General features: G+C 37.6%; 1 protein-coding gene across 1 annotated transcript in view; it reads right to left on the reverse strand.

Moving 5' to 3' along the window:
• The window catches only part of PARD3B (par-3 family cell polarity regulator beta), a 1186757-nt gene that overhangs the window by 120328 nt on the left and 1053658 nt on the right, over positions 1 to 12771 (reverse strand). Inside the window, exon 21 of the mRNA XM_055396969.2 lies at positions 5144 to 5276. Coding sequence (XP_055252944.2) covers positions 5144 to 5276 — 133 coding nt within the window. The remainder of the gene's footprint in view (positions 1 to 5143; positions 5277 to 12771) is intronic.

Here is a 12771-nt window from a genome sequence, read left to right on the forward strand (position 1 = left end):
GACTAAAAGAAATCTTCTTCCTTTTACCTAGCCAACAATGGCAGTGACTTTAAGAATGACAATAGAATCATCTTTTCTAATAATAAACTTGAAAATATGTGAAGGGTAAAGTCTTTCTCTCTCTTTTCTTGATAATCTAAGAAGATAAAGTTTATATCGTTATAAAAACTAGGAATTATAGTAGACAACTCCTAATTGTGCCCGACATCCGTTTTTCCCTCATGACAGCAGCTTGATTTTCTTTTAGGGACGACTTCTTCACTTATACTCATTCATCGAATTTATGTAGGTCTGTTTCTACTTTCTGGTTCCAGGAGTGGCCTTGTGATGTAATTCTGACCAGTAAAAGTACTACATCTTTCTGGCCATGGGAGCTCAGGAGTAGACAGGTGACCCAGGCTGAGTCAACAAGCCACTCAGGACTGTATTGAACATCAGTTCTAGGACTTTCTGGATATACTGACGATGAGACAATCTCTTTCTATAGAGTTGCTGGGTTGAGGCTGCTGATAGCTGTCTTACCACCATATAGGGGAGTCCCTTGACAATGGTCCTGAGAGAGAGAAGCACAAAAGTTATTCTCCTAATAATGAGCTCCTAATGGCCCGTGGGAAGGAGTAGGACCCAGCTTTGCCTGAAGTCAGATTCACCTATGGACCTTAAAGTTATGTAAGCCAACAAAGTTTCTGTTTTTGCTTAGGCCAGTTTGAATTAGGTTTCTGCTGCAACTTAACAGCCACTGACTAATCCATAATTATTTTTTAATGTCCCTAGTTTTTAACAGATGCCCTCCAGGAGAAAGAGAAGGAAAAATATGAACAAGTCTCAGTTCTGGTATAGGACCGCTAGACAGCAGGAGCTCATCTCTCTTATCCCTTAAGTTTAGAACATGACCTTCTGATGGGTTTTGTACTTGTGTGGCTATTACACATTCCATCTTAAATCTGCTCCTAAGACAGCTAGCACGATCTTAGCATCTTGACCTCCCTTTCCTCTGACTACAGGATTCACCAGATGTGTCCCTCACTGTTAAGACAGCTGTCAAGTCTGTTCCTTTGAGCTGGTTTCTAAATCATCTTCATATTAGAAGAAACAAATCTTTCAGAATGTTTTTATTTCTTCACACAACCATCTCTGTTCCAACCCTGACCTATATGAACTAATCTCCTTTGCCAAAACACATGGTGCTATGTCTTTGATAATGGAAACCAGCCTCCCTCCCTCCCACCCATTTATAGGTAAATATTCTTCCAATTTAGCCAAAGAATTAAAAAGAGGAAAGGGATATAATATATGCCATGTAACTCTTGAAAAAAGATAGTAATAATAGTACTAAAATTTTTAGAAAACTCTAGAATCATTCCATTTCTAAAGTTACTTACAGGATATTCACGCTGCTGTTAAATAAGCAGATAATCTTTATCTGTTAATGATAATAATTTTTAAAAGCCCAGCAACAATAAACCATAACCTGGGGCCAGATGACTGTGACAGTCTTTACAAGTTTTACAGAACATAAAATGCCAGCAGATATCAGGTATTATGTTATTATGTTTTCTTTTGGCAGATACAAACACTTCTCAGCTAGCCTATCTGGCTCACTTAATTGGGCCTGTAAAAACTCTCCAGGCATCTCACTCACAGCCATTGAATTTCTCTCTACTTGTTCTTTACAGCTTTTCAGAGCCTAGATGGGAACACAGATACAAAACAGACTTGCTGAAAAGAATTTTTTAAGGTCTCATGTCCATATTTACAAACCTTGCAATCTGTGTGTATTCATTTATTTTAACACAAATGAATAAATCAGGAACTCCTTTGGGAAAGAGAAAAACCTGTGTGTTTGAGGAGAAAAGAACAAAATATAGGACTGAGGCAACTTCCAAATGCTCTCTGTCGCTTTCCCAGCACCCCTCACACATACCCTGCTTTCAACAAAATTAACTGCTTTCTCTGCACTCATTTAGAAGATAGTATCACTCTACACGAGAGCATTTCTCACGTAGATTAATGTCCTTTTTCTTGGTTTTGGCTTAGATGTCTGTATTCCTGGCTGGACTGTGAGTTCCTCCAACATAGAGACAATACACTTTTGTTTACCAGTACTGGGCTTACACTAAGACTGAGAAAATGTTGATTAAAAGTGAATAGGGAGACACAGAAAAAGGAAAAGGAAAAGAGAGATGTGGGAGCAAGGGAGAACCCAAGAGAGCAGTAAGAGAAATCCTGGGCTCTGGGCCACTGAGCAGGTGTAACATTGGTAGAAAACTACCCACAAGATGGCTGGGAAGATTCAGAAGGTCAGAGAGGGGACCAAAGCAAGAAGTGTAGTCCAACTGATACAAATACGTTTAAAAAATATCAGGGAGCAGCCTTTCTTAAAAGTGTGCTCCAAAATTTCTCAAGGATTTTCTTTCAAGTTTCTAATAAGCAATCTGCACAATTCTGAAGATTTCTTTTTCAGAAATGGACAGTTATATCATGACACCTGGTGAAAAGTGATTGCAAACTGCTTCCTAATTTCAGAGATGTGAAAAAAAATAAAATCACCAAAAATATGAATAGAACCTAATAATCTCTTTTCAGTGATTCACAGATCCTAATACTCTTTGCATGACTGTTTTAATCATTTTGGCTTTGAAAACTTTTGTGAGCATTCTTTCATTCTTTTTGGCCTATCTTAGAAGCAGTTATTAGGTAACTTATTCTTCTAATTATTTTCTCAATAGGTCCAAAGTTCCCCAGTATAGTGTGACTCTTGGGAGTTTCTCTCAGACCTCTCAATCTGAGGTATTGGGAGTTAGAGGAATTCTGAGTCCATGAAAGTATTTTTGATGATGCTGGTCCATGTAATGATTGTGTTAGAGAAGTTGAACTACTTCAGTATTTGCTGAAGAAACTGGAATCATTGTCCTACTTTTAAAAACTTGTGGGTCAGAAAGCCTGATGGAGAAGGACCTAGAAGACCTCTTTTGGGCTCCATCCCTCCTCTTCATAGACTGTTTCTCAGTTTTTAACAGGTACCCTTGGTGATGCTGAAGACCAGCCAATCTAGGAACCACAGTCTCATAAAAGCTGTCTTGTTGGGTCTGGCTGACTGGCAGAAATGAAAGACTAAATTTCTAAACATGCTTTCCTGGATCTCTCAAAAAGTAGCAAGACAATGGTGTGATTTCTCAGGTCCATGTTGGACAATAGATAATAGTGCTTTTCCTTGGCTTGTGGAAAGGACAGGAAAGGATGCTGATATTCTAATCCCGGGTTTGGAATATCACAGCCAATCACAAAGGGCCACTCAGCTTTTATGACAGTGCATTTCCCAAGAATCCTTTTGGGAAGCCGTAGTCCCCAATTCTTTGGGAAATGTAAATCAGTCAATTCTGGCAAAGCTCAACACACCTGAGCATGGGAAACACAAATTAGAGAGACACTCTTTCACTTACTAGATTGCTCGTCTGGTTACGCATTTGCCTGGCACAGAAACAGAATCAAATAGGGAGGACCTGAGTGCACAGTCATCCAGCTCAGGTTTGGTAAATCAGAGGAAACTTTTAAGTCTCATGACTGTTAATAATTTTAATCCTTTCAACTTGATGTAAGAAGATCATATAAAATAAGGTTCAAACAACCAGGACTGCTTTATCTATTGTGAAATTATTTATCTTATTTTGCTCATAGGAATTCATATTGGTTTTGAGAAGAAAGACTTTTCAAAGCATTGGACATGGAGTTCTGCTTTGGTTCTGGTGGAAACAACTTCCCTTTATCATCTGTTTGATTGAGAGAGGACAGTCTTATGTATAGCGTCTTCCATCAAAGTCAATAAGTCAGTCTTGATGAAGGCTGAAATGAAGTGAATTGCTATAGATTGTTATTCTATGAAAATCTTTTGCTTCTGTTACTGAGAGTCTAAAGGACTAGTTACTCCATCACAGTCAATGTTATTCTGCTTAATCCTAACATCGGTAATAAAACCAATAAATAGTTGTTTCTTCTGATTTGTAGTCACATGATGCTTATCTCTGGAAAAGACTGAAGCCATTTGCTTGGCGATCGCTAGTCCATACCATGTACTTCTGATAAGTGTTTTTAAACTCTGCCATACAAGGTAGAATCTATTGGGCTAAGAAATGTCAGTTGCTGTGCATAACAGTGATAGATGCTGAAGCTGACTTTTGGATCCCTGTGTAAAAGCACTAGGTTTCATGCATGAGAAACCATGCTATCCAAGTAAAAACTAGAGAGAATCAGCTCAGTGGTTGGACTCTACTCTCCCAACCCTGACCTCATGAACACAAATGTGAGTGTGAAAATCAAGAAAGGAAACTTTCCTTTAAAAGATCAGTCCTTCAAAAGAGATGGTGTGGTCACCACGGATAAATGGTTCCTTATGTGGTTCTCAAAACAGCACTAAAAACTGTAGAAAAAGGCAGTAATCATCAAAGAGGATGAAAGAGAGCTTGCCTTCTTGAAAAAGATAACAGAATGAATTAGGCTATTTTGAAAAAACCCAGGAAAATGTTTCTTTAGAGGTCACAATATTCTTTTGTCTTCATGAATGTGGAATGATTTGATAAAGAATCCTCTAATAAAAAACTGCCCTTGTCTCAGAATAAAATGATCTTAGTGTACTGGTAACATTACCAAAATGTAAAGTGTTCAGATGCAATATATTAACACTTGATATCTTTGAGTGGATATCTTTCACACCTTTCCGAAGTTTATTACTAATAATTGTTTTCCAAAGGAGAGATGCCTTATGTTGCACGGTCCGTCAATGCTTGACCAGATGTCTGAGACTCAAGAGATGGAGGGTAAGGATTAAGGCTCAGTAGATAATGACCAAGATTCCTTGCCCTTTTTGAAATAACTAACATCTGCTCCACCCAAACAAGCAGGCATACAAGTCCAAGAGGGAGTAAATATGAAAGCAATTAAAATGAACTACTGTGCATTAGTATGGTTTGATTTATAGAAACAACTTCTGTAGGAGAAAATGGGCTGTGGTTTAGGTAATGTTCATATCAATAAAACCCAAGTAACCTAAATATACATTGATACGTATAGGACATTCCTAGCCATGTTCTTCTGCTCTTAACTATGTCAGTAAAGATGAGTGCAATGAATTCAGGCACAGACTTACCCAGTGAAGGTCATAGTCAGGTCTTGCTCTTCCTTCGTCATCCTCATATAAAGCGAAACCTTCTCTCCGAGCCTGATAATACTCTTTTCGCAACTTTTGGATGCGGTCAGCACTTCCGCTCATGGACCGGCCACTGCAGGATATAATCAGACAAGCAGTCACATGGTGAACAACATCCTAGAAACTTGCTTCTTGATATTTTTTATTTTGTTAAAGCATCTGACGTTCAAATTTGGAAGATTCAGTAATATTGTACAAACATGCTAGGAAAACTGAAATTCCTGGTAACAAAAATAAATAAAAACTACTCTTTATGTGCATATGTTTAGATCTAACTTGGGATTAATAACTGCCTTTTGAGTGAGAACTTAAGGTCCTGACCTAGAGCAATTAAAAGAGCCATCACTTTTTTCTTAAAATTGTATGTACAGAGTTTGGTTAATTTTTTATGTAGTATCTCATTTTCTTACATAAGTGTTACCTATTTGAGACCAGTTGTTTGACCTGAAGCTTGAATGTGATACAGAGTGGCATGGCATGTTCAGTTCAATGACATTTGTGAATTTTTGGAGTGGGGCTCGGGTACGTGCCATTATATGGGTATAGGCAGGACATGGAGGAAGAAAAGAAAGTGGAAGTCTTGCCAAGAAGTAAAAAGAAAAATAGAAATCTGGTCATAGTAGAACATGCCATCTTGGTTACATGTCCAAGGTTTTCTTCTCTTCTTAGCTACTTCTTCTCCAGTATCTTATCCATTCAGCCCACACTGGTCAGCCAGTGGCTCCCTTTAGCTTAGATTCGTCACCATCATTTCAACAGAATCAACATTATGTGATACAATCAGGGCTAGGAAGCAAGAGGAAGATGCTAGACAGATCTCTACAGCTGATCAACTTCTCTGATTGATCAGAGGCATAACTGAGTGCCCTACTGTGCCAGACCTTATGTTAAGACCCAGAGATGTTAAACACTTTCACAGAACTTGTTCACAAAAAACAGTCTGGGAGTTAGGAAACTGAAAGGGATATGGAAGACTACAATCCACTGTGACTGATGCTCCAGGTCTGCACAGGGCTTGAGGGAACATGGACTGCTTAAACTGTAACAGGGTGAGAACAGAGCCATGGAAGGAGATCACAGAAGGCCCCAAAGAGGAGGTGACATCGCAGCTGAATCTTGAAAGATGCATAGGTGCTCAACAACTGAACAAGTGAGATGAGAAAATCCAAGGCAGAGGGAAGGACAATGCAAAGAACAGAAATAAGAAGGTATGTTGCTTTGGGGGAATGCAAAGAAGCCAGTTTGGCAAGCAGTAATCCTCAACTTCTTTTGTCCTGCCTCATAGACATAGTAGCTGACATACGTTCCCTTCCCCCTCTCATTTGGGAAGCAGATTATAATAAAAGAGAGTTTTGGTTTGTTAGGGATATTTTGAATTTACTCTAATAAATGACAAAATAGATCATTTGCAAATGTTGGTACTTTAACTCAATTTGTCACAATTAACCATAATGATATTCATATTTCATGTGTCTGTGAGAATCACGGCTCTAGTATACAAGGTGTAGGGGAGGGGGCTGGGAAGAGAGACTGAGAAAAGTAGGGAGGAGCCCCATGGAGAAGACTTCTACATGACAAAATGATCCCCAAGTATTACACTGAGTTTTAAGTTTAAATGAGATATCTAAAAGCAGTAGAAAGAAGTCATCTATTATTTTGTTAAAACATTTAAAAATTACACTTGAACTATAAAAAGAAAATGGTGAGTAAACATTTTTTGGAAGGAAAACATTCTTCCCAAACTACTGATAGACTGTAAGTTAACTGAAAGTAGGACCACGTGTCTCAACATCCTCTGTACAAAATTAGCATGGAGTTCTTGGCTTCCTACCTGCTCTATGGACATCAAGTAATTGATACCTTGGATCAAGAAAAAACATTTCTTACAGATCATTTACCTTAATTTTTCTTCCATAGGTATTTTAAAGCTCTCTTTAAATAGTTCTGACTTTGTTTCTTTACTATACTTTTCTTGAACAAAAGTATTTCTTGAGAACTTGATTAAAAAAAAGTAGTCTGATACTTTTCTGAACAACAGAAGGCAGGAAAGACAGCAGAGCTTAATTCTGAAGAGCACCCCTTGCTCTTAAGTACTCAGAGTTGCCTACGGGCCTGCATCCACTGTGCAGGCTTCTGCCCATTTCGTGCATGCATGAGCCGCGCTCAAACTCACCAGATGAGTTCAATCAACGTGGTGCAAACACAGCATACATAATCTATTAGTTTACCCAAAGAAACCAAAGCATTGAATTCAAGCAGAATGAAGTCATCAGTAATAAAAAAAAAAAAAAAAAGAAACTGATAAGGGACTGTTTTAAAAATCCCCATAATTTTCCTACATTTGTGGGAAAAAATAATCACACTCAGACCGTAAACTATTCTTCCATATGCCTATAAATAAATAAATTTAAAAATATGGGTTTGATCAGATTTCAGTTCTCAAATAGAAGGAATGGAGCAAGAATACAAAATCAGCTGTTTATGATTCAGAAAATCCCCTATGGCTGACAGGAACATGACTATTTACCCAGAGAAGAAATCTGGCCACAGAGAAAAACAGGAAAAAGTCTAGAAATTCATGGACCATCTAAGTGCAAAACATTCTCCCTTGTGTGAATATTTTAAAGAAGTTACAGGATACCGTGCAAACCTTTCATGATAAGCAGGGACTACATTGCAACATTCATTTTCTTTCTCTGTCTAACCCTCACTCTACTTTGAGTAACTATACCAGACTTTTTCCCAGGTAGTTGGTTTATATAATAAAATGAGGAATAGTAAATTCTGATTTTTATCTTTCGACTCTTCTCTGCAGATAATACACACAAGTTTACCATCAAATCAATAAAAATGATATACACAGCTATTGTACCCAAAGCAGTTAATTGATTCCATTTTGTGTTGAGGAGGTAGAAATCTGAGGAACATAAAAATACCTTTGTCATAAGAGAAGCAGTAATCATTATAATTTATGGGACATTGTATAGAAAATATATTGATACAGACTTTCACTTACTATCAATTCTGCTCAGAACAGACATCATTAATCAATTATAGCATTCCTTCCCCATAATCTTAGACATGGTCTTAGAATCTTTCTTAACCCAGAACTTCAGAAAGCTATTATCATCTATAGGAGCTGGCACTTGAGTTGAGTTACATAGTTGTGTTAACAGGTGCTGTAAATATTTCAAAATCACAAAAGAATAAAGATAACTTTTATGGTTCTGCTCCACAGACATGAGAAATCTGAGGCTCATGACTAATAGATATATAAGGTCTGACTTTAAAGAAGGCTCTTTCTGCCATTGCTTACTACCTTCCAACCTGTGTCTCCTCCTTCATCTAATTAGTATCTTAAAGACTGGGTCCTCTAACAAAATATTGGACCAGAATGAAAGCTAAGCCTAGCTTTGAGGAATTACTTTCTGAGGACTCCTGTTTTTCCTTCCTCTACTTACATGTTACCTTCTATTTTCCTGGCTTCATGGAACTCAGTAGTAGAGATTCTAAGAATTTTGTCTGATAGCTTCAGAAGTGACATCAGCTTATGATGTAACTCACCTATTCTTGCAACCATATAAAATCTGGTAAAGTATCAGTAATCCCATCTCCAGGTTGCTAGTTAGAAAATTTAAGCTTGCTGTATTATTGTTCACTGGATAAGGTAGAGGTTAGTCAGTTTTTCTTACCAAAAAAGTTCCTATTATAGCTATATACATATGTAGGTGATCAATGCCACTCTTGCGCTTTCAATGTGCTGAAATTTTATTTTAAATTAACTCAAGCAGTATAACAAAACAGATTTATATGTAGTGATTTCTTGTAAATTATGCTGCCTATGCATTTAAAAGTAGACATATAGTAAAACAGGCTTTTCTTATAACACTTTAAAGCTGGACAGAGTTTTAAAGTTGTAATGAAATTCAGAAACCATGTCATTTTCTTCATCGTCACCTATAGTAATATATTCCCAAATGCAATACACATCACAGTAAGGCATTATCTGCTCCACTGGAATCTAACCTTATTCTTCCTAGTTCATAATTACCTCAATTGAAAAACATTTAAAAATGAGTGTTCATTTGTGCATGCCATAGTCTCCTCCCATTACTACAACAGGCTGGAGAAAAGTAACATTAAGCTCCTTAAATATAATATTTATGCTTTACACACTTCATCTCATTTTATCCCCAATCAAATTTGTGAGGATGACATTGACATTTCACAGATGAGTACACTGAGGCTCAAATAAGTAGCACAGTTGGTGAATGGTGGACCAGGGAGTGTGTGACTCCAAAGCCAGTGTTATTTTGACCGTACCTTGTTGCCTCATGAGAAAGGTATTAAAATGCAGCAGGCATATTGTAGCAGCCGTTCACAGGCATTTCAAGGCAGAGGGAAGTTCGCAGAGCACATTTATAGCCATACCTTTTGATATTCTTTTATTTGCACAGATCTTTGCAATAAAAATAGAAATTGAAGCAGCTAAAGTAATAGAATACATGCAATGAAGTCTGTATTCATTAAAGAATGATGCTGGAGCAACTGCAGACGGAGATTTCTGGGTAATTAACATTACATCTCTAACAGGCTTATGTGGGAAACTGGTATAAAACTGAATGGGGTGCAAAAGAGATTCAACATATGACAAAGATCCACATGAAACAGAAAGAAACTCTGGATCAGGACCAGGGCTGACAAACAGCCAGGGCTGCTGCTGGTAACATTCACCACCGGCTGAACGAGAGGGGTCGAATGAGAGGGAGCTGGTCACTGCCAGCGAACCATTGTCTGACTTGTGAATTCATCTGCTGAGGTTTTGTGTGTATGTCTAAGCAGACATACAAGTAAATACAGCACATTAACTATGATTAAAATATACACAGTTAATTCCAAAGAGCTGTGTCATTTTCAGAAAGCCTCAAGTCATGTAGCTCTTCATTGCTAAGGAGAGGTGTCTGCCTTTGGTCAGTAGGTATCAGCCTGGGGTCCAGATTCAGTGATGCAGTTAAGAATGGTCTCTATAGAAGGGAACCTTAACAGAAATACTTCTACCTGGATGAGCTAACCCTTACAAATTCACTGAATAAAACTGTTGGCATTAGATGTATGCATGTCAACAATAATCAGTAGAATAGGGGTTGTTTTTAAGTTTGGGATTTGATTATTCACTTTTTTTATGATGTTACTGTAAAAATGTTATTGTGATTGGAAAAGACCCTGATTCTCGGAAAGATTGAAAATAGGATGAAAAGTGGGGCAACAGAGAATGAGATGGTTGGATGGATCATCGACTCAACGGACATGAATCTCAGCAAACTTTGGGAGAGAGTGAAGGACAGGGAAGCCTGGTATGTTGCTCTCCACGGGGTTGCAAAGAGTACGGCACGACTGAGTAACTGAACAACAATAAAATATTTAAATTAAGTAAACATGGTGTTCATCTTTCTATATTCACAAAAGTGTGAAGTTTTAAAGGTTTTCTCAAAAAGATTTTCTCCTTTTGAAAGATACGGAGTGATGACAATTTTTTCCTGTTGTTTTTCTATATTCCTGTCTTTCTATATTCACAAAAGTGTGAAGTTTTAAAGGTTTTGTCAAAAAGATTTTCTCCTTTTGAAAGATACGGAGTGATGACAATCTTTTCCTGTTGTTTTTTTTTCCCTAATGGGAAGGACTGTTTATCTTTTTGCATTTAAGGACCTAAAGAATCAATATAGTCTAAAACCTCAAATATAGCAGTACCACAGTTCTGAGCCTGAACCTGGGTGTTCATTGGAAGGACTGATGCTAAAGCTGAAACTCCAACACTTTGGCCACCTCATGCAACGAGTTGACTCACTGGAAAAGATTCTGATGCTAGGAAAGGTTGGGGCGGGAGAAGAAGGGGACGACAGAAAATGAGATGGCTGGATGGCATCACCGACTCTGTGGACATGAGTTTGAGTGAACTCCGGGAGTTGGTGATGGACAGGGAGGCCTGGCGTGCTGTGATTCATGGGGTTGCGGAGAGTCGGACACGACTGAGCGACTGAACTGAACTGAACTGAACAGTTCTGAGAAAACAGGGCATACTTTTTTCCAAAGTGGGAACAGAGCTCTCAAAATACCTGAGATTCTCTGGTATTCACACTCTTGATAACGTGAATATAACGAAATCTATCTATATGCAGTCTTCCCTTACTAGTTATACTTCAAATCCCAGACTCGGTTCTGTAAAAGAATATTCAGCTGAAGGCAGTCATAGACACAAGTGTAACTGATTTTCTGTTGGTGATAACGATTTCTGTCAAATAAAAAATTTGAGAGATTCTTATAAATGTACTCAGGATCATTAATTCAAATGCATTTTGAAGATTTATAGAAACCATAGCCCAATAGCACTGACACTCTACAGAGTGTCATTCCATAATGCAAATACATTTATATAGTGTGTCCATATGTGCTAAATGAGATTTAATAATAAATAATGGCTTTCAGTGGGGCTTAATTCTATAAAATTCTTTAAATGGTATTTTCATACTGGACGACTCTGAAAATTATCCAGTGTGACTATTCAGTGAAAATTATAATTATGTAAATTATCTTCTCCTTGTTCCTAATTTTGTACAAAGAATATCTATTTTTTCCAAAGGTATATTGACAAATAAGATTTTTCATGGTTTAGTCCAGTGAAATTTTGGAATATAAAACTGACTAGCAGCAGTTGTCCCATGAACAACACTTGGGAATTTTTCTAATTTCTTTCCCAATGCATCATCACTATGATGGTGACCCCCCTTTCCAATTATTTTTGATTTAAATAATTTCCCCAAATAATAAGACTTTCTTCATATGGCATTTAATATCTATCATATTTTAGTTATTTTGTTAATTAAAACAATTAGTTTGCTTACAATGACTCCCTATGAATTCCTATATTAAGACTATGAGTTTATAGAAAAAGTGAATACAGTAACAGATGAAACAAATTTTTCACACTTAGAATCTCTCTTTATTTCTAGAACTGCTTTTGTCAATTATCTCTGACATTATACTTCATACTAGTAGGTAAAGAAACAATGCTTATCGGATATCTTAAGAGATGATATATCGTCACATGAAAAACTGGTGGCAGAAACTGAGGGGAATAAGCTATATTCTATGGTAATGCCTTACTTTCAAAAGCGTTATTTGTATAAATGTCTAAGCATTCAACAAAATTACTCTTTAAGTCAGGCTACTGTGAGGAAGCTAAAAATCTGGTCCAGAGAGGTCGATATATAAGTTAGGGTCATAGGGAAGGACGAACCCCACAAAGCACAACTATGTATTAGCTCAGCCTACAATTCTGAATGTGGTTCTTCCCTGAGCCATCCTGAGCTGCCAGTGGCATTTTGACCCAGACACCATAATCTGACAATGTGACTTGGCTTACCTGGGCTCCTGACTTTGCCATGGCAACCTGAGTCTGACCTTTTGCCTTTCTCCACATGTTTCCTGCTTTAAGCATCTGCTCCCTTTGAGATCCTTATCTTGGTATTTCCAGCCCTAGCTCAGTCAACTGACCCTCTGACTCTTATAGC

The sequence above is a fragment of the Moschus berezovskii genome, chromosome 2, assembly GCF_049115385.1.
Source record: "Moschus berezovskii isolate FMDL1 chromosome 2, NW_MosBer_1.0, whole genome shotgun sequence".
Classification (NCBI taxonomy): Eukaryota; Metazoa; Chordata; class Mammalia; order Artiodactyla; family Moschidae; genus Moschus; species Moschus berezovskii.